The sequence below is a fragment of the Rhamphochromis sp. 'chilingali' genome (genome assembly GCF_963969265.1).
Source record: "Rhamphochromis sp. 'chilingali' genome assembly, chromosome: 16".
In the NCBI taxonomy this organism is placed as follows: domain Eukaryota; kingdom Metazoa; phylum Chordata; class Actinopteri; order Cichliformes; family Cichlidae; genus Rhamphochromis; species Rhamphochromis sp. 'chilingali'.
In genome coordinates, this window is record NC_137943.1 from 35,868,267 (window position 1) to 35,891,117 (window position 22,851).

The 22,851-nt window shown below is 41.2% G+C and overlaps 3 protein-coding genes across 6 annotated transcripts in view; all 3 read left to right on the forward strand.

The window, feature by feature from the left end:
- The window catches only part of LOC308412493 (uncharacterized protein), a 199,543-nt gene that overhangs the window by 125,313 nt on the left and 51,379 nt on the right, over positions 1–22,851 (forward strand). The gene's annotated exons all lie outside the window — the stretch shown is intronic.
- Positions 5,582–14,160, forward strand: LOC308412508 (uncharacterized protein). The gene is made up of 2 exons (XM_080906920.1): positions 5,582–5,864; positions 10,282–14,160. The coding sequence occupies exons 1-2, from the start codon at positions 5,693–5,695 to the stop codon at positions 11,181–11,183; spliced, it is 1,074 nt and encodes a 357-aa protein (XP_080763046.1). The 5' UTR covers positions 5,582–5,692; the 3' UTR covers positions 11,184–14,160.
- Positions 16,770–22,049, forward strand: LOC308412504 (uncharacterized protein). Its single transcript, XM_080906915.1, has 2 exons — positions 16,770–16,996; positions 20,754–22,049. Exons 1-2 carry the CDS (start codon positions 16,825–16,827, stop codon positions 21,728–21,730), a joined length of 1,149 nt encoding a protein of 382 aa, XP_080763041.1. The 5' UTR covers positions 16,770–16,824; the 3' UTR covers positions 21,731–22,049.

Below are 22,851 nucleotides of genomic sequence, written 5' to 3' on the forward strand. Positions count from 1 at the left end.
GAACTAAGAACTGATTAGGTTTTTGGTTTTACCATGGATTTAGAGAGTTACTGTTGGATTTCAGTATGAATTCATTTACACATGATGAGGCACATTACACTCATTGGGCCGAAGTCCTCATTTTAGGTTTAACGGCGTTTTTATCAGGTAAAGTTGAATTCTTAGACATGAATTGATCTGCAGTTTGGGGAAGGCCTTGAAGAGGACTGGCGGTGGCACCCAGACCGGACAGATGCCCAAAGAAGGCATCCCCTAGAAGCAGTACTAACTGTACGGTCAAAGACCTCTGCAGTAATTATTCAATTTTCAATTCAACTTATTTATACAGCGGCAAATCACAACAACAGTCTCCTCAAGACCCTACAATAATACCTACAGAGAAAAACCCAACAATCACATGACCCCCTATGAGCAAGTATTTTGGCGACAGTGGGAAGGATAAACTCCCTTTTAACAGGAAGAAACCTCCAGCATAACCAGGCTCAGGGAGGGGCGGGGCCATCTGCTGTGATTGGTTGGAGTGAGAGAAGGAAGACAGGACGAACACCAAGTGACATCACCACCCAGAGGAGAGGAATACAACTGGTGGGAAGGCTAGCAAAGATGAACAGTCCGTGTCCTCAATAAATCGGTCCAGGATTCCATAGAATCAAGTGGATGGGCTCAGACAATTAGGAATGAATTTTGGGAGAAGAGAAAACCTTAACGGATGAATGAGGGGAACCCTCGATCAGGTATCGACGTGGATCGACTCTGAACGGCACCAATTTCTGAAATGAACAGAGGTGACAGTCAGCAGCTTTGGACGGGTTTGCGAACTGATTAGAGTAAAACCACCTTCTATAATCATAACCCCCAAAACTGGCAGAGAGCCACCTGATTCCACGAACCTCACAGAAGATGATAATTCCATTTTGAATGTCGTCAGAACCGCGAGTCGGCTTGGAGAGTGGTCTCGAATGGCTATGTCAAGGAGGGAGGGTTTAGATGTTGCTAGTGAAAGCACATGAGAACTGAAGGGACACCTTGAGGAATAATGCGCAAGGAGGAGTTCGGATATCTTAAAAGGAGTGATAGAGGACAGAACCTGGTGCCACGAGACTTTGTTGGTGGTTTGCAAGGACAGGCAGAGGTTAATTAAGGGACTGCTATAGTTCGCTGTTGATCAAATGTGATGGCAGAGGCTGTATCAAGACTAATGTGATCTATTAGATGGTTTTTATATTGGTTAGAACTAAGATTATTTTTATTTTTCCAGTTAATGAGGACCATTTTCTTAGCAATGCATAGGGTCGTAAAAACAACGTGGGCTGTGTTTATTTCTGCAGTGACCTCATCCAAGTTGCCCAACAAACATACTAAAGGGGAAGTTGGAATGTTGCGTTTCAGACACTTTGATAAGTCTTCACATATCTCGCGCCAAAACTTCTGAACTGGTGGACAGAACCAAAGAGCGTGGATATAATTGTCCGGTGTATTTGCTTGACAGTGTGAGCAGTTGTTGGTAGACGTAAAGCCCATTTTGAACATCCTATGACCTGTATAGTGCACTCTATTTAATATTTTATATTGCATTAATTGCAAACTGAGATTTCTGATCCATTGAAAGGTTTTTAAGCATATCTGAGACCAAAGGTTTTGGTCTAAGCTGATCGATAAATCCGCTTCCCATTTTGCAATAGGAAGTGATATTGATTCATCTATTTTAGAAAGTGTTCTGTATATTTTAGACAATAGTTTGGGAGTTTTAAGATTAAAAAATTGTATCACACTTGGTGGTGTTTGTAATTCAGCTTCACTGGGATTAAATTTCTTTTTTACTATGGATTTAATTTGTTGATATTCCAAAAATCGTTTCTTGTTGATCCCATATTGTGTAACTAGTCTGTCAAACGAAATAAAGTCTGTTCCTTCCAATATATGTTCCAGGTATTTAATTCCTTTATAACTCCAATCTGGAAAGTTTATCATATTATTGTTTTGTAATATGCCCAGATGGTTCCAGAGGTGTACGTTTGCATGGGATTAATGAAGACTCTGTTATTTTTAGAAACTCCCACCATGCTGTCAGAGAAGAGCTAATATTGATGCTTTTAAAGCATTCATGTCGTTTGACGTTTGAGCTGATAATGATAGGTCTGAAATTTCTAGATTATTACATAGTGCCTGTTCTACATCTATCCAAGGTTCATCTAAGAGGGTGTGTTTTAACCATCTGGAGATGAACTGAAGCCTGTTGGGCAGATCTAATCCTCCTTTATCCTTGGTCTTTTGTAGTGTTTTTAAGCTGATACGTGGGGGTTTATCTTTTCAAAGGAATTTAGAAATATACGAGTCTAGAGATCTGAACCAATCTTGTGATGGCTTATTTGGGATCATTGAAAATAAATAATTTCTTTTTGGTAAGACCATCATTTTTATAGCAGCGACCCTTCCCATGAGTGATATGGGCAGAGATTTCCATCTAGCCAGATCGCCTTCTACTTCCTTTAAAAGCGGGATGTAGTTTAATTTAGTTAATTCTGCAAGCTTAGGAGAGATATCCATGCCTAAATGGGCAATTGTGGCTCAAGAGTTGGGAGTTCGCCTTGTAATCGGAAGGTTGCCGGTTCGAGCCCCGGCTCGGACAGTCTCGGTCGTTGTGTCCTTGGGCAAGACACTTCACCCGTTGCCTACTGGTGGTGGTCATAGGGCCCGGTGGCGCCAGTGTCCGGCAGCCTCGCCTCTGTCAGTGCGCCCCAGGGTGGCTGTGGCTACAATGTAGCTGCCATCACCAGTGTGTGGATGTGTGTGTGAATGGGTGGATGACTGGATATGTAAAGCGCTTTAGGGTCCTTAGGGACTAGTAAAGCGCTATACAAATACAGGCCATTTACCATTTTTACCAAATATTTAATATTTCCAGATTGCAGTCGGGTAATAATAATAATAATGGATTGCATTTATATAGCGCTTTTCGCTATACAGCTCCCCCGCTGACCCCAGTAGGCACCCCCATACTCTGCAACCCGCCAGGGAAAGGGGGCTCAGGCCCATCCGGACCGGGACCCAGAACAACAGCGCCACCCGGCCCCACAGAGCCCGGGACAGTCCACCCGACCCCACCACAGAGAAAACTGCACCCACCCCGTCATCCACTCACCTTCCAGACTACACAAGACAATAGACGCCCAGGCTGAGATCTTCCTCCACCTCTCCTGTATCTCCCCCTCCTGCAGAGTTTGTTTTTTTATTACCCAGAGAGAACAAGCATGGATGCAGAGGAAAAAAACAACATAAAAGATTATAATTTTCTAACTTTTAATTCTGCCATAATTTTAGTTTGGAAAGGGGGGATTCAGTTTTAGCTGCTGGAGTTTAAGAAATTGGATGTTAAAATAGATATATACATATTTAATGCTTCTAAATGGTGAATGTCGTCAACATACAAGGATCTATGAATAATTACTGTTTTATGTCCATTCATGTCCACAGTCTCGTTAACTCACGTATTGACTAGTGTAATCCTCTCTTGCATGGTCTCCCCCAAAAATATCTCCAACTTCAACTGGTTCAAAACTCAGCTGCATTATTACAAGAACCCCCTCCGACCAGAACATCACCCCTGTTCTCCAGGAGCTTCACTGGCTCCCTGTGAAATTCCAGATAGTGTACAAGAGGAGCTTCTATCCCCAAGCCATCCGTGCCCTAAACACACACACCCGCCCTCTCACATCATCTATAATTGACTCAGTCAGGACTCTTCCAGACACTAAACCAAGGCACAATGTACATTTCAATTCCTTTAATTTTAAATATGTTTATATTGTCTGTCCTGTAAAATAGTCAGATGTCTGTTCATATTAATGTACAGAATTCACCTGCTTGCTGCTACTACTGCACATTCACCCAATGTATATACTATATATATATATATATATATATATATATATATATATATATATATATGTATATATATATATAACCTGGAAGTCCCGAGGTCAAAATGGGAGATGCCCCCAAGGGTGGTGGAGAATGACCGAGCTAAGATCCTGTGGGACTTCCAGATACAGACGGACAAAATGGTGGTGGCTAACCAACCGGACATAGTGGTGGTAGACAAACAGAAGAAGACGGCCGTAGTGATCGATGTAGCGGTTCCGAATGACAGCAATATCAGGAAGAAGGAACACGAGAAGCTGGAGAAATACCAAGGCCTCAGAGAAGAGCTCGAGAGGATGTGGAGGGTGAAGGTAACGGTGGTCCCCGTGGTAATCGGAGCACTAGGTGCGGTGACTCCCAAGCTAGGCGAGTGGCTCCAGCAGATCCCGGGAACAACATCGGAGATCTCTGTCCAGAAGAGCGCAGTCCTGGGAACAGCTAAGATACTGCGCAGGACCCTCAAGCTCCCAGGCCGCTGGTAGAGGACCCGAGCTTGAAGGATAAACAGCCCGCAGGGGCGTGCTGGGTGTTTTTATATATATATATATATATATATATATATATATATATAATGTTCTTCCTCTACACCCCCCCCCCCCCCCCCCCCATTTTTGCACATGTCGAGGAGCGTGTCAGGCTACATTTCACTGTGTGTTATACTTGTATAACTATGCATGTGACAAATAAAGAACCTTGAACCTTGAACAAACTTCTTCTATTCACCTACAAGGTCCTTCACAACCTCACTCCTGCCTACCTTGCTGACCTGTTAAGCACTATCTCTTCGATCATCTTCTTCTATCCAGCTTGCTGTGCCTTCTTTCCACCTCAGCACCATGGCAGGCATCGCTTTCAGCTGCTCTGCTCCCAGGCTGTGGAACTCTCTACCCCCAGATATAAGAAACCTTGATTCTCTCCCCCGGTTTAAATCCCTCCTCCTACTGCCCACCTATTCAAATCTGCATAGTCACTGTGAACCTGTTTATTTTATCTTGTGCTTTTGTTTTCTTATTTTTCTTCACTGCCAATGTTCTATTGTGTGTTTTATTCTATCATTAAGTGTCATTGGGTGTCTATAAAGGCGCTTTGAAATAGAATTTATTATTATTATTGTTGTTGTTGTTGTTGTTGTTGTTGTTGTTGTTGTTGTTGTTGTTGTTGTTATTATTATTATTATTATTATTATTAACAACAACAACAATAATAATATGTTTAGGTGTCTAAAATCCTCCTAATAACAGGAAGTGAAACGTCTTCAAGAAATTTATAGAAGTCCAGTCGCTTACTTTAATTTAAGCACTTGAACTAAAGTGCTTCACCAAGCCAGCACGCAGTTAAATAAATTTACGGGGGGAAAAATTAAAACAAAACAATAAAAGGAAAATCTGTTATTCTTATGGAGCAGCTGAACACAACGTGAGTCGACCAACCAATAATCTATTTCGCTTGTAAAAATGAGAAGAACTCAAACTAACAATCAGTTTTCAGTTTAAACAGAGAATTTTCTAAGTTGAAATTTAACTTATTATGGTTAAAATAATGTTTTGTTTTTGTGAAATGCGGTAAAAACAAATAAATATAGAACTTCGTACTATAACCTGATTTGGGAACGAAACCTGTCCTTCTCTGTCGGAACTTTACTGTGTAACACCAGGCGGAAGTAAACGGGAAAGAGCGGAAGTTCCGTTAGCTTTTCTCCTGTGTGACAGAGAAGGAAGACGGTCGTATTGTTGTCGTCTCTCAGCTGAATCTTTGAGCCGTTTGAGCAACCATGTCTTCAGTTCAGTATCTGAGAGAGTTTATCAACGAGCGACTAACTGCTGCTGCGGAAGAAATCTTCTCAGAGTTTGAAAAAACGATCGTCCAGTACGAGGAAGTGATCGACCGTCAGCGCAGACTGCTGGATATCACCTGGAAACCCGAGATAAAGCTGCACACAGCAGGCGAGTCTCACTCTGATGGATGGATGAACTCACACATGAACGAGTCTCACTCATTTTAAAGTTATTTGCTATGTTTTATATGTTTATCATATTATTGCTTTCGGATGTTCAGCTCTTCTTCACTCCCGCACTCGTCATCACCTCTGCTCTCTCTTATTGTCCTGGGGTCCGTTCTTCGTACGTCGCTTACTACATCCAAGATCAAATCATCGCGCTAACTCTGAGCTCGCTATTCCGGTTCTCCGAACACACCTGTTGTTGACGATTAGTACAGCTGGATGAAGTAATGTGACATCACTGGGTGGCTTAACAGGGGCTACGCATCGATAGTAGAAACATTGATCGGCAACCCTCTGATTGGTCGGCGAAAATGTCGAAGGAGCGCGCTCGGCTCGGTATTTTTCAGCAGCAGAGCAAGAACTCTTGATTGAGGGATTTCAGGAGTTTCAGGGTTTAATTAAAACGCAAGAGAACACTGCAAAGGCTGCAAAAGCAAGGAGCGAGGGCTGGCAGAAAGTTGCTGACAAATTAAACTCGTAAGTAATTTAATAATAACAATAATAATGGAGTGGATTTATATAGCGCTTTTCAAGGCACCCAAAGCGCTTTACAATGCCACTATTCAGTCACTCTCACATTCACACACTGGTGGAGGCAGCTACGGTTGTAGCCACAGCTGCCCTGGGGCAGACTGACAGAAGCCAGGCTGCCATATCGCGCCATCGGCCCCTCTGGCCAACACCAGTAGGCGGTAGGGTAGATTTATTATATTACACTATATTATCCAATATTGTATTACATTATATTATAATATGTTATATTATATCCCCTTTCACATTAGAGCCACAACAGGACCCACTAGAACATGGGAACAGGTAAAAGTGAAATATAAGAATATTCTACAGAATGGTAATATTTATCACTTATATTGCTTTTCGTCTCTTGGAAAGAGACCCTGGAATAATCTGTTTGTTTGTAACAGCAACCAAGAAAAGGGCAGAGCAAAAAAAGACAGGTGGTGGTCCTGCACCCCCTCGTCAACAAGTTGGTTAAGTGAATAATATCCTCACGGGAAAATCGATATCTCTCAATGAGCACACTGTCGCGCTGAGCTAAAGGATCCTGTCTGTCCCGCAATATACGCTGAATTCTGAAAACTCTCCTTATCAATCTTGCACCTTCCGCAATGGGTGGCTCGCGTATACGGACAGGACATGGCTGCGACAGGCTTCCCAAATCCACCTTCGCTTTTATAGCCGTGGTCTCTCATCTTGATTACACGAAGTAATTTACAATTACTACTCTGAAATATGAATTACATCTGTAATAATCACATACATGTAATAGAATGTTAATAGTACATTTCCCTTTTTTAGGAAATGACCTGTATGTATCTGTGTGAAATCAATAAATGGATCAGGTGCTGCATTATCTTTAGTTACATTGAGAATATTTATTTATGGTGAAACAGTGGTGGAATATCGCTGTTGCTTTTGTATAAATGAAGTGGACATACCTGCGTGGCCGCGATCTAATCCTGTTTACATAAAGTAAACCTGCTCCCGAGCAGGTTTACGCTTACGGCTCTGTTGCTATGACAGCAAGTCCCGGATGAGCTTCGGGGAACCGAACGATCCAGGATCACGCGAAATCGTCAACAATCAAATCCAGCTAACTTAGCGAGGTACGAAGAACGGGCCCCCGGTTGTAAAAATCGTGTAACGTGATGATTGGTTACTTAGCATCAGATTATTTTTTCATTGAGTCAGCTAATTATTTAAAAACATTGCATAAAGGGAAATATTTAGACAGTATTTCCTACCATAAGAACTGAACTGTCGTCAGGTCCGCTGCCGACTACAGGCCAATATTTCATTCAGCTACAGATGTGCATCCAACACATCTGTTGCTTTTTATTACCGGGTTCTTTTCCATCCAGTGAAACATGTCTTCACAGCTGCATCACTTCCTCTTCTGTTTCACACACATCTTATGTATTTTATTTTGAGTCAATCACATTTTTTCAAATGAAGGGCTTATTTTCTTCTTCTGAAGTCACATTATTGTCACAGAGTGCACACTGACTTTGTAAAGTAACATACACTATATACATGCACAGTATATTAGTTACTCGTAGGGCTGCTCAATTAATCGAATTTTAATCACGATTACGATCTGGGCTTTCAACGATCATTAAAAATGACTGAGCCGATTATTAGCCCCTCCCTCATTTATCCGCGACACCTTAAAGGCCGGTCCGTGAAAATATTGTCGGGCATAAACCGGTCCATGGCGCAAAAAAGGTTGGAGACCGCTGATTAAGAGGACCCGAGGGAAGCTCGGAAAGCTAAGCAGAAGTTATTTGGAGAGTGACTGCCGTTGGTTGAAAAGAGAGGTAAAAAAAACTTCAGTGGTGTTGCACACTATTTTATATTATTTTTTTAAAGTCATTGTTAACCCTTTAAAGCCGGTCAGAGCAGCACGCTCCGTGTTGTGTAACTATTTTTAAATCCCTGTAGAACCTGAACCGTGTAAGCTAGCGCAATAATTTGTTTTGCATATGAAACCGGAGGAGTTGTACTTACATCTGATGCCATCAGCTTGTCCTCGGTCACAGTTTCGTTCCACATAAAGCTTTGCAAAAATTGCATAAAAAGCGCTTGCAGGAACAAAAACATAATATTCCAGAAACACGCTTTGCTGATCCGATCAGCTGTTCGTAACACTTCCCACAGTGAAATGATGCACATGCTGTTTTCTTTGCAAATTTGCATCATAGGATTGTTTTTTGTTTTTCCTGCAGTATATAAAAATTGGTGTATCTCCAAAATAAAACTATGAAGACACTCAAAATAAATTTCCTGTTGTTGTAAACTATTTTTTGCAACTTTATTGTATTTAAAGTTTTGAGGGATAAGCCTCTTAAATTTCTCCAAGTAGAAATATATGTAAACAAAACAAAAGCGATTTTCAATTTTTTTTGTAGTTTATTGCACTTTTTTGCAGTTTATGTAATTACTATGGACTTAATGCATACATATTATTAAAATATGGGCTATAACAGTTGTATTGATGTATAGCAACTTGAAATGCTCCCACAAATGGCACTACAGCATGTAAAAAAAATAATATAAGCTCTGGTGGACTTGGTTCTATGGTAGGTCTTAAAGGGTTAAATAAATATCGTCAAATAATCGTGATTATCATTTTTGCCATAATCGAGCAGCCCTAGTTACTCGGTTAGACAACAGCGGTACTTGTGTTCTTTCTTTCGCATGGAAATAATAACCTGAACGGTTACCATGGTTACCCACTACCATGCGTGTCTGTGTGCACACTGAGAGGAAAGAATGAGAGCAGTGGTGCTGCTCTTTGAGCCTGACGTTACTGTCGGTATCATCCACTTATCCCCCTGGTGCTCTCAGTAACTCTCAGAGTGAACGAGAAATGATCAAATAAAACACATGAACAGATGATGGAAATATAATATTGATCTGCAATAGCACTTCACTTCACTTTGGTTTTATTTATATAGCACCAAAGCACAGCAACAATTGCCTCAAAGCGCTTTATATTTAATGTCAGTTGTTATATTTAAGCTCTGCTTCAAAGCCAAAAACACACAGAAGCAAAACAAAAAAACAAGAACAGCTGATGACTCTCACAAGGTCGTCCATACGTTCATTTTTTAAAAACTTTTTTAACTGTCTTCTCAGCTGATTCAGAACGCCCTGCCTGGATTTTCACTGACACCAAGAAATAAGAATATAAAAGGCCTTTTCCTTATGTGCCTGGGCATGTAGTTATATTAGTGAGTTTGGTTCTGTAGGTTTCTTTGAGTTTTAATATATTATAAATGTAATTTTATGGAGCTCTTTACTACCTTTTTAACCCTGTGTGTGGGTTTATTGGGGCAACTGTGGCTCAGGGGGTTGGGAATCGCATCTGTAACCGGAAGGTCGCCGGTTCGATCCCTGGGCTCTCTGTCCTGGTCGTTGTGTCCTTGGGCAAGACACTTTACCCTACCGCCTACTGGTGTTGGCCAGAGGGGCCGATGGCGCGATATGGCAGCCTGGCTTCTGTCAGTCTGCCCCAGGGCAGCTGTGGCTACACCTGTAGCTGCCTCCACCAGTGTGTGAATGTGAGAGTGAATGAATAGTGGCATTGTAAAGCGCTTTGGGTGCCTTGAAAAGCGCTATATAAATCCACTCCATTATTGAGGTAATGCTGTAAAATAAACAGTTTATCCCCACAAAAAACAAATAAATCTTTTTCCAGACATGATTTTTAGCTTTTTTTTACACATCCGACCAGACTTTTAGAAGAAGCGGAAACATTGTGTGTGTTTATTTTAATGATTGCTCAGAGGAGTTTTTCTGTCATCACATCAGTTTTCTTTATGTTGGCTTCGTTCTAGGCCTCCAGCAGCAGCATGTCTATAAGGAGGAGGAATTTCTCATTAACCAGCAGCTCTGTAATGAGGAGAACCGCGGGGAACCAGAGCCTCTCCAGATCAAACATGAACAGGAGGATTTCTACAGCAGTCAGGAGGGACAGCAGCTTGCACTGAAGGAGGACATTGATACCTTTATGGTGACTGCTGCTTATGAGGAAAGAGCCCACGGTGAACCAGGACCAGACAGGGAGCAGCTCCTCTCTCACAGCTTCCTGATAGCTGAGGGTCAAGATCAGGGAGGAAGCAACTATGTAGATTTAGGATCAGCACATAGTGCAAACAGAAGTCACAGTACCGATGCAGAAGACTCTCCCACGTCAGAGGGTCAGTGTAACACTCACATAGGTAAAAAGTCGGTAACATGCAATGTTTGTGGAAAATTGTTTAAGAATAAATACAAAATACACGAACATCACAGAATCCACACAGGCGAGAAGCCCTATCTTTGTGAAACGTGTGGGAAAAGTTTTACTCAAGGCGGTAGTCTGTTGGTTCACATGAGGACCCACTCGGGTGAGAAACCGTATACCTGTAACACCTGTGGTGAAAGATTTTGTTACTTATTAGCACTTAAAAAGCACAAGGCGGTGCACACAGGTGAAAATCCATTTTTTTGCACAACGTGCGGGAAAACGTTCACTCAAAGGGGCAGTTTGTTGGTCCACATGAGGATCCACTCAGGAGAGAAGCCGTATTCTTGCAAAACATGTGGGAAAAGTTTCACTAAAAAATGTACTTTATTGGTGCACGTGAGAATTCACACCGGTGAGAAGCCATACACTTGCAAAGTATGTGGGAAAAGTTTTACCCAAAGAGGTGGTTTGGTAGTCCACATGAAAACTCACGCAGGGAAAAAGTTTTAGTTCTGAATATTTAGCAGGGAACAGTGTATTTATGAAGCCGAGCTTGACAAAAGTATCGAACCCGTTAACAGTAAAGCTTTCACAATCAGAGCTGGCTTTACACACTTCCTGCTGCTCAATAAAAGGTCTTTAAAAGTCTGAAATTAAGGTCATGACTGATCTCAAAAGCTCATATATGTTCCATAAATGTGATGAAATAATGAAATCTGGCAAACAAAAAAACATCACAATTTAAACGTCAGTTTTTCTGCGTGTTCTCGGCTCTCACCGGTGATGATGCAGATTTATGTATATTAAGATGTAGTGATGTGAACCAGCGCTAACCTAATAGCTTACTTGTAGTCTTCTGATATTCTTCTATTCAACAGCAGCCTGTAGACGATAGCACTTAGTATGAACACTGTAGATGCTCACGCCTGTTTCAGAAATGGGAAAATAGGAGGCGGGAAGTAGAGTCCCATATCCATACTGGCACTTAACATGTCTTTAGTTCAGATGACGAATGATCTCATTCTGTAAACATATGAAGGTAAAACAGTATTAGGAACTAACATTTGTCTGATTTTTAACTTTACAGTTATTTATGTTTTTTATATATATGTGTGTGTGTGTAAAAGCAGAAACAGTAGGTGAAGAAAAAGTGTAAGATTTCGACTAATGTGTTTCCCACTTTAACACACACTCACTCCTCTTCATGATGAAAACAAAGATTGGGTGTATTATCCTGTGCGTCTGCAGCAGAGTTCATCCTCATTTCTGCAGCCGTGATCGAACAAACATGTAAATCTAAAATTGAATCATTCTCAGCAGCAGATCTCAAACAAACTATAAAATAAATATGAAATGACTGTTGGCCATTAAAAAGCATTTGGCTAGTGTAGGTGACTAAGATGCAGCTGTATTGTTTTTGCAGTGTGAACAGCCGCGGTGCTGTGAGTTTGAACATATGACTAACGAAAGGATCAAAACTGTTTGTTGAGGAGATTTTTGATCAATATTGTGATCATGATTAATTGTTGTGATTATTCATGTATTTTAGTGACAAAAGGCATTTACTGCATGTAAACATAACACTGCTTTTACATCCATAATGCAACATTCCTAATATTACTCACCCACATTCCAAAAAATATATATATATTAACGAATTAATTAAAACACTTTTCCAGACCGATATGGTGCAAGCCTGATGTAAGCGCATCCACTTAACACTAAATGTAAAGTCTTTCCCTGCATTCACTGTACCTGCATGATGGATGTAGATCGACAGCTCTGACCTCCCTCTGCGTTTCCCTGCGTGCTTTTGCATGCAGTGCAGGTATCTCCTCTTCAGGAAAAGAACTGAGTGAGCGAGTCCGTGTGCTGAAACCTTTAATGTGGACATGACGAGTCAATGTCGGATAATTCACGTCAGTAACCATTTCTTTATTTTTTTAGCCTTTGTGCGTCAGTCGTGCTGCCGTTCGTGGATTGTTTTCAGGCGATTAACCTCCTGGGACCTGCCGTCCACATGTGGACGTCACATTTTGGGTTATTTAGACCAAAATACTCAGTTTTGCTCTACAAGGGCCTGATATCCACTTACAAGGACGTTATACTGCTACTGTTCTATCAGAATTTTAAACGAATATCCTCATATGTGGCTCTCATTTTTCTTAAAAACAAAATAGGTTTTAAAAAAAAAATCTGGCAATTCTTTGTTTTTACATTCATCGGGCCCCAATGTGACCAAATATCAAAGAGAAATTAAAAATGCTGCCGTGGAAGAGTTCGGGTCTTAGGAGGTTAAAGCACTCTTCACACGTGATTTCGTCTTCATTACGTCTCTTCCATTAAATTCAAAGTATTTCAAAACAACAGAGTATGATGCTGAACGACAAGCTCCTCCCCCTCTGCTGTACAGCACAGCTCAGTGTTACTCGTGCAGACGAGTTCAGGAAACCTTCAGAGAACAGCTGTGATTCAGGAAGTGCTTGATGTGCTTTTGTGTTCTGTTTGTCGAGCACACAGTTTCAGTTTTGTTCCATGATCATCATTTCATAGAAGGAAGCCGAAATCAAATTCAAGGCTGAAATCTGATCATTTCACTGCCCTACAAGCTACTGATCAACACAATGTGACAATTTTATGTGTTATTACTTTTATTTTCTCTCACGTGCAGCAGAGACGCAACTTTAGACGACTCGGTGTCGCTTCTGTGTCACGCTGTGGCGCTCTCATGATGAGGGTTTTTAATTCTCCAGTGAAACATGATGACTCTCACACAAGGTCATTTTTTGTTTGAATTGTGTTAAGTTTGTTTGTGCAGTGTACCATTGGATGTGCGGACTGCCACTGAATTACAGTTGGTGTTTCATGATATAAAATCTTGTTAAAGCCGGCCATAGAAAGAAGTACATTTGTTCTGTTTTATTATAAAATCTGTGTTTTCCAGCACTCACACACTCTGGAAGAAAAATGTGTGTAATATGAACCGAAGTGTTTCCTGTAGTTGCTAAGTTCTGTGAGTTTGCTGCAGTTTTCTGTCACAACAATGTAAATATAAAAAGGTACAAGTGGAGGCGTTGCTCGGCAACTCTTAGTTTTTAAAGCAGCTTCTTTCCCTGCAGAGTTAGACTGGCTTTGTTTTCCTTTTACCGCCATCAGTTAAGTTTGTGTGTGTATTTGAACTTGGTTGGAAAATTGGATGTATGAAATGTTTCCATTGTATTCTGTCATATTCTGATCTACGTATGATTTCTTTCCCTTGTTTTTACTCTACCTCAGATATTTGGATTGTGACCTGAGATACTGAAGCTGAGAAATCCTGTAGTGCTCACTGACCACACGAGTCTTTTATTTGTGGAAAGCATGTATCACTTTTTGTTCTTCTGTTTTGTGTTCAACTAATTTTGATTGTTCAGGATTTAGAAGTGAAACTAGGAAGTTGTAGATTTTCACCATGCTCTTATAAAAAGCTCTTTCTAAAGTTTTTTTGTCTGTTTCATGATTTATAAATCAAAGCCGCAGTAAAGATGCAGAGCTGAAGATGAAGACACTTCACAGAATCAGAAGCCACAGTGTGTCAGAATTAATACTGAACTGTTAACTTAAATCAGGAAGTGAAATTCTAGAGATGAAGAATGTCTTTTGTCAGAGTGTCCTGGGCTCAGAGACACAGAAACCCCTTCGTTTCACAACATTTACATTTCAGATACATTTCAGGACCACAGACAGCAACGATGTTTCCTCCTGACTGTTGATGCTGATATAAAGTGTTGGTTTGTGGTTGGTGTGGATTTGCTGCTCATGTGAATCCTCCCACAGTGTTTCATTAGCAGCTGTAACCACAGTGACTCTGATAAAACAGGAATTAGCAGAATCCATCTGATATGAAGCTGTGCTTTGAATACCACTTCCCTCCTCTTTGAAGAGTAGTCAGATATCTGTGTTCAGGTTTTTGTACAGCCTCTTCTACACTTTGTATCACTGTGTTTCTAGAGCACAGTAGTAGAGAGCTGTGTCTGCCAGGGTTAGGGCTGCTATGGTCAGATTAGTTGATGTAGAAGATGTTTCTGAGTCATATCGATCATCAGGGATATATTGATGATAACTCCATGATCTTGCTCCTTTCCAGAGTATAAACTGAGGAGCCTGAAGGTCAGAATGATGTCTGTACCAGTAAAGGCGTACATACTCTGATGTTGTCTCATAGCTACATGTGAGTTTGACAGATTCTCCTTCTGTCTCAGTGACTTCAGGTTGTTGAGGAGTGATTGAGTCTCCAGCTGTTAGTCCTGGAAAAAGAAAGAAGAAAAGTAGTGAAATGCAGTCTGTATATCTGCTTAATGCAGCAGCTTCAACTAAACTTTAATCCCTGTTCTTAAACTCACCTATAATGTGAGATAGAAGCAAAAAGAGGTGCAGCAACATGTCTTTGGAGTTATTAAAGCCAGACAGACAGCACATGAACAATGTTCTTCCACTGCAGCACAATGACCAACAAATAATGTCATTGGATGAGCTCAACTTCAGTGGGCGGGGACAGTTTAATAGCTGAGCCAATCAAATAGTTTTGTGCTTCCACAGCAGCTCTGTCTCTACAAAGGTTTTTACAGAGTTTTGCTGTTTCCTGTCACTGTGGGCTGCAGAGCACAGTAGTACACAGCAGAGTCAGACACTGCAGCAGAGGAGATCTCCAGATAAAAATCGCTTTTGTCTTGATCTTTTCTAAACTTCAGCTTTTCTATTTTCTCTGAATGTTCATCTATGAGAAGCTGTGGATGTGAACCAGACTTCTGATGGTACCAGTAGAGGTTCCTGACAGAGCCTGAATAGTTGCAGGAGAGAGTCACAGTGCCTCCTTCCAAACTCGTCACTACATCTTTAGATGGTGTCAGTAAATCCTCAGAGGATCCTGAAAACAACAAAGACATATTTCACCATCATGTTTCTGCATCTTTAAACTTAGTTTATAAAAAGTGAATCAATTCAAACAACATCCAGATATTTTCATGTCCATCATCTCCTTTTACATCTCACTCCATCTTTTGATGACTCACCAGTCTGAAAGGAGACTATCATCATCCAAATGAAAAGCAGACCGTGTCTGTGTTCTGTCTCCATGCTTGTCTGTGTCAACAAATTGGTCTCCTGACCTAAACTCCTTCAGCTGCCTGTACAGAATGAGCAGCAGGACCAGTGAAGGAACCTCTCTACTCTATACATGCAGCGTGATGCCTGAATGGATTAACATGTTTGCCTTTTCCTTACTTTATTAGATATTCCACTGAAAATTAAAAACATACATGCACAAATAAATTAGTCCCATATTCAGGCACATGAACACCACACAGTTGGTTTCCAGGTACAGGTTCCATTAAAACATACATAGATGTTATACTCATATTAACAGTTGTGTTTTATGTATCTTTTTAAAAAATATATACCAATGAAAAGTACGTCAAACAGTTTTCTGGGTCCTTTCTCTTCAGCTAAACCAATTTAAAATCATCAATTAAATGAACTCAGTTCAATTTTATTCATATAGTGCCAAATCAGAGCAATATTAAGCTTCAAGAAGCTTATTATTGTAAGGCAGGGGTCCCCAACCCTAGTCCACGAGGGCCGGTTTCCCTGCAGGTTTTAGATCTCACCCTGGGTCAACACACCTGAATCAGGTGAATGGAGGTGAGCTGAGGTGTTAGTCCTTTTGCCACGTGCTCCATAAAGTGTGAGATGTGGTGTTTGATGGTGGGATGTAAGAGGAGGCGGCCTGCACAGGTACAGCTTACTCAGCAGAGAGCATCTTATTCTTGTTTATATTCCAAACCCTGTTCACCACAGAGATCCACAGCCTGTGATACCAAACAGTCTCTGGAGCCACTGGATTCAAACTGGGAATCAGATTTTAGCATCAAGGTGGGAAAAATCCACTTATGATGTTACCGAAACCTTTTATTTTTCAGGAATGTGTAACTAATATTCCCTCCTACTAGAAACTGAGCTGTTACGTAAACGAAGTGGAACGGAAGCCCTTGTCTGCCGGAGCTTGACCGTGTGACACCAGGCGGAAGTAAACAAAGGAAAGGCGGAAGTAGCTTTCCTCCTGTGTTGAATCAGCGGCGTGTGTGAGCTGAGTGTGTGAGCTGCGGCAGCAACGATGCCTTCAGTTCAGTATCTGAGAGAGTTCATCAACGAGCGACTAACTGCTGCTGCTGAACAAATATTCTTGGAGTTTGAAAAAACGATCGTCCAGTACGAGGAAGAGATCGACCGTCAGCGCAGACTGCTGGATATCACCTGGAAACCCCAAATCAAGCTGCACACAGCAGGTGAGTCACTCTGATGCTGCCGTGATTCTCATTAACGCCGTTTTAAACGAGGAGTTTGTCCTGTAGCTGCTGTCAGGGTGAGCACAGGGACCCCACACCGAGGCTCAGGAAACCTCAGTGGGCAGACAGTCTGTCTCTCAGCCGGTGAGAGTTGATAACTAGCCCTGTGATACCCGTTATCTCTGATTGGAGTTTAAAGTTTTGGTGAGTCAGCTAGCACACAGACAGTCCGGCTAATGCAGCTTGATTTGTGGTTAAAGCTCTCAGCTGATTTTGTAACGGTGCGTTGTTGTCAGCTGGGTGTAGAGAGCATCTGGCAGACGTTACAGGAGTCTGTCTGCTCGGACTACAAGACTTAAACAGTTTCTACCATCAAGCCATACGACGCCTCAACCACAACACTTCAACACACACAGTCCACGGGACGCACTCAGAAGCTGCAGCTTCACAAGTTCTCTGTTTAATCTGCACTGGTCACTCCACTTTATTGATAGTTATATTTTTAAAAAGTGCAATACAAAAAAACAAAACTTTGTACTGTTCAGTTTGTACTGCTGCTCATCCCTGTGCAGTGTCCCATCTGCCCCCCCCCCACATTCCTATTTAAGATTTTCTTTATTTAATCACTAGTGTGTACATATATTTATATATACATACATATATTCAGTCAGTTAACTGGAAATTTCTCTCTTTTTTTCCTTTACTACATCTTATTAATATTTTGCTCTTTACTATTTTTATTTTATTTGTTTTATTTTTATTTTTTATTTATTTTTTCTTCTACTGTACCATTCTGCTGAGTGACTGTCTTCTGCTCGTCAAATACATTTCATTGCGATGTTGACCCTGTGCTAACTTGCATATGACAAATAAAACTGAAAACTGAAACTGAGCTGTCAGCTGATCACCACCACCTGCTGAGCTGGCATCTCTTCAGTCTTCACAGGAAGGTCAGTGCCAGGGTACTCGATCTGTCCTTCCGGAGGGATCTGTTACGATTTGTAATGGACAGTAGGGGTGGGCGGTATAACCGGTAAACGGTAGAAACAATATAAATTTGGCCAACGGTACAGATTTTGACTATACCGCTCTACCGCATGTTGATGATGTCATCAAGCTGCGCCTGTTTTGGTCGAAAGTAGTGATGGGATTTGCGGCTCTTTTTAGAGAACCGGCTCTTTCGGCTCGGATCATTAAAAAGTGTCACGATGTTTATATGATTAAACTCATGAGTTTAATCATATAAACATCCAAATAAACTAAACTCAAAACACTGGGTCATAAGACCCAGGATCGTGACAAAAAAGAGTCGGATCGTTCAGCTCCGAACCGGCTCTTCAGGTTGTTTTGTTGCTTTAATTAATTTATTATTAACAATAATATAAAATTATGCCCAAAAGGAATTACTAATGTAAAAGAAAGTGGTTTTATTTATATATGTTTATATATAAATATATGCGGTGGCCCCCAGAGACAAAGCATGCACAAAGTCCAAAGCACATTTCTAGCGTTAACTGAACTTCCAAAACAGCGCTACTAGATCACTTAAATTACACAATGGAAAGCATGTGTGTATTGTTTGTGTATTTATACACAGGCACTCATATAGATTCAAATAATAAAAAAAAAAAAGTTCATTTACCTGTTACTACCACACAACAAATCAATGGTATCAAGCGGTGCGGCTTCGTAGCTTACCAAAGCTACATTTTGACAGATTTGTGAGCACCGTGTAGCACATAAAATCAGTTCAAGGTCAGTAAGCACAACCAGAATTCATACATAAGGCGCACTGTAGATTTTTGAGAAAATGAAAGGATTTTAAGTGTGTAAAATACGTTATACAGAAGAAAATAACATATCGTGATATATATCGTTACCACGCATGCTTCAAATTATACCGTGATATGGATTTTAGGCCATATCGCCCAGCCCTAATGGACAGAATTTCTCCTCTGATTTTTTAATATATGTATTAGATCTTACTAAAATTATAATTATTACTTTTTCTCATTTTACTGCAGCATTTAAAAATTTCCTTTATATGTGATGCTGATTCCAAGCGTACTCTTCCTGCTAATGTAGAGATCAGGCAAGAGAGCAGTCTGTAGAATTTTAGCCCTGAATGTTAATGTAACCGGAAACAGTGCTTTTATTTTAGAGTATATGCTGAAGGACGCTAATGCAAAACAATCACCACAAGCTTTCCATTTAACATCCACACATTTCATGTTGATTATTCAGTCATTGAACATATATATTATTTATTGCCAGCAGCTTTTCAGCTGTATCTTGCATTTTAACTTCCCTCTCTTACTGCTGTACTTCTGCTGATGTTCCTCTGTTGGTGAGCCTGAGTGAACCGCTGGCAGAGGAGATAAATTGCTTCTTCACCTGCTCCGAAACACCACAACAGCAGCACTCAGCTGCTTCAGCCCTGTTCCCATCCTCACCCTGACCTTCACCTGGTTCCTGCACCGCTCCACTCACTGTACCAGAGCACGATGTCACACAGGTGTTCCAAGCAGTGAACCCCAGGAAGGCTGCCGATCCAGACAGAGTACCTGGCAAGGTGCTAAGAGCATGCACCCACCAGCTCACCCTCATCTTCACAAGAATCTGCAGCCTCTCACTAGATCAGGTAGCCATCCCTTCTTCTACAGAGAAGAAGTCCTGAAGTTGGCAGCATGGTGTTCAGAGAACAACCTGGCACTGAACATCAAGAAAACCAAAGAGGTCATTGTCGACTTCAGGAGCCACAGCACTGACTTAGTCCCCCTTTACATCAACGCAGACTGTGTGGAGAGAGTCCATACCTTCTGGTTTCTCCGAGTCGTCATCTCCACTGACATCTCCTGGACAGACAATATCACAATGGTCATCAAGAAGACCCAACAGCGACTACACTTCCTGAGGGTCCTCAGGAAGTACAAACTGGACTCCAACCTGCTGCTGACCTTCTACCGCTCGTCCATTGAGAGCCTGCTGAGATACTGCATCACAGTATGGTTCGGCAGCTGTACTAAGGCGGACAGAGCGAGGCTTCAGAGTGTAGTTAAGGCAGCACAGAAGATCATTGACTGCCCTCTCGCCTCCCTGATGGACATTTATTCCTCCTCAGCAGAGCAGCAAACATTATCAAGGACAGCTCCCCCCCCCGGCTTTGACCTCTTCAGCCTGCTTCCCTCAGGGCAGCACTACAGGTGCATCAGCACAAAGACCGACTGACTAAAAAACTGTTTCTTTCAAAGAGCCATAACCAGCCTGAACTCACACAAGCACTGACCACACAGTTCCACCCCCCAATTCAAGGACTTCTATACACAGACTACCACTCAACTAACATCACCACTGTGCGACATTTAATTTATGTGCAATAGCCCGCACTGTAAAGATATAACAATAATTTTTTCCAATATTTGTATAATTGCTATTTTTTAATACACACTGTTCATCTGTATTATGACAATAAAAGGCAGTCTTTTCTGTTCTTAATTGTGCAGTAGGGTGTGTATTCTCAGCTGTGGCCTTTCTCCTTCTAATAATCTTGATGCGACTTTCTCACTTCACAACTGACTGTGAGGATTCCAACATCAACACTCATTCTCCAATATTTTTAACAGCTGACAGCAGCGATCATCAGCAGTGACTAGAAGAGGACATTTTTTTATGGATTTCTTTACTGACTCACACTGTGGAGCCTTATTACAATCGATATTTTAATATGCGTTTTTCTTCTCTCCTTTCATCCTTGCAGACCTCCAACAGCAACACATTTTTAAGGAAGAGGAGGATCTCACTAATCAGGCACTCCAGCTGAGTGTGGACCAGGAGGAACCAGAACTTCCACAGATTAAAGAGGAACAGGAGGAACTGTGCAGCAGTCAGGATGGAGAGCAGCTGGGACTGAAGGAGGAGACTGATACCTTTATGGTGACTGCTGCTGAGGAAGGAGAGCACAGTGAACCAGACAGAGAGAGGCCACTCCCTCACAGCTGTCCTGAAACTCACACCCAGGATCAGGAAGGAAGCAAGAAAGTAGATCCAGGATCAACTGGAAATACGAACAGAAGAGCCAGTAACAATGCTGAAGACTGTCCCATTTCAGGTAGTCAATGTAAAACTGAAACAGGTAAAAAGTCTTTAAAATGTGATATTTGTGGAAAAAGCTTTAAGAAAAGGTCCCAAATAAAAGAGCATTACAGAATCCACACTGGTGAGAAGCCACATTCTTGTAAAATATGTCAGAGAAGTTTTTCTCATAGGAGCAATTTGGTGCGCCACATGAGAATCCACACGAAAGAGAAGTTACATTCCTGCCAGACATGTGGAAAAACCTTCAGTCAGAACAGTCATCTGCTGGTCCACATGAGAATCCACACAGGTGAGAAGCCGTATCCTTGTGAAACCTGTGGGAAAAAGTTCACATGTAGTACGCATTTGTCAGTGCACTTAAGAACGCACACAGGTGAGAAACCCTTTCATTGTAAAAGATGTGGGAAAATGTTCTCACGAAGCAGTAATTTGCTGGAGCACATGAGAACACACACAGGTGAGAAGCCGTATCTTTGTAACACATGCGGGAAAAAGTTCACATGTAGTAGTCATTTGTTAGTTCACATAAGAACCCACACAGGTGAGAAACCATATATTTGTAAAATCTGTGGGAAAATGTTCACACGTAATAGTGTTTTGTTGCGACACATGAAAACTCACACAGATGAGACCCCATAGTCTTGAAATTTTTCTAGAGAAGACATCCAAAGCGACTCCAAACTAGGAAAAAAAGAGATTCATGGTTAGTGTTATTACTATTCAAGGTTTATTAGAGTGCACTCCAACTGTGATCATGTGAGTTTTGTTCCATCTGTGTCACACTTCACTGCCATCATGAGGATGAAAGAAAACTCCAAATGGAAAACATAATGAATATTAAAATGATCTCATTGCCAACTGGATACAATTGATATTGTGAACATTTTTTTCCAACCCTCATATGTAACAAAAGCAGAATAAAGATGTCCAGCATGTTGTTGTAAAAGACTCTGTATTTAAAAAAAGAAAAGAAATAAAATGTCTCTGTAATGATGAATGATGTCAGTGTTTTCTTTTTTTCAAGCTGAGGAGTTAAAGGCTTTTTCTCAGAGCATCATTAGTGTTAGTAATCGATACAGCTATCAGTGCCTGTTGTTTTTGTGATGTCATATATTCATTCTAAACATAAAGTCTTTGTAAAGTTGTAATGTAGAAACGACAGATTGACACTGAAGGCTGCAGAGAGCTGTGACTGATCATAAGTGAAAGCGGTCACAGAGGAGAGTTCAGTTCAAACATGTAAGATATGCTTTAATCTCCCAGCTGACCTGCTGCGGGTTAAAGTTTGATATGATGGTACTCTGATCAATGTAAACATGTCGTACTGAACCTACTTTTTTTTTACAATAGTGCATATAGCACATTTACACTAGCACTCTAAAGTACATCATGATTGTCCTCCGGTGGCTCAGATTAATGTTTCAATTCAAAACATGAAACTCTTAATTTTTTTTGTGCTTCCACAGCAGCTCTGTCTCTGTCTCTGATCTTTACTGCTTCATTTCTCTGTTGTCTTTGTCATCAGTCCAATGACACAAGAATCAGAGGTGTAACAGTGTGTGGCTCCCTCTAGTGGATGTTGTGGAGTATTCTGTTGTCTTTGCTCCAAAGGTTTTTGTACAGAGTTTTGCTGTTTCCTGTCACTGTGGGCCTCACAGCACAGTAGTACACAGCAGAGTCAGTCACTGCAGCAGAGGAGATCTGAAGAGTCATCAGTGTTTTAACTCCACTCACATTAAACGTTATTCCAGGAACTGGAT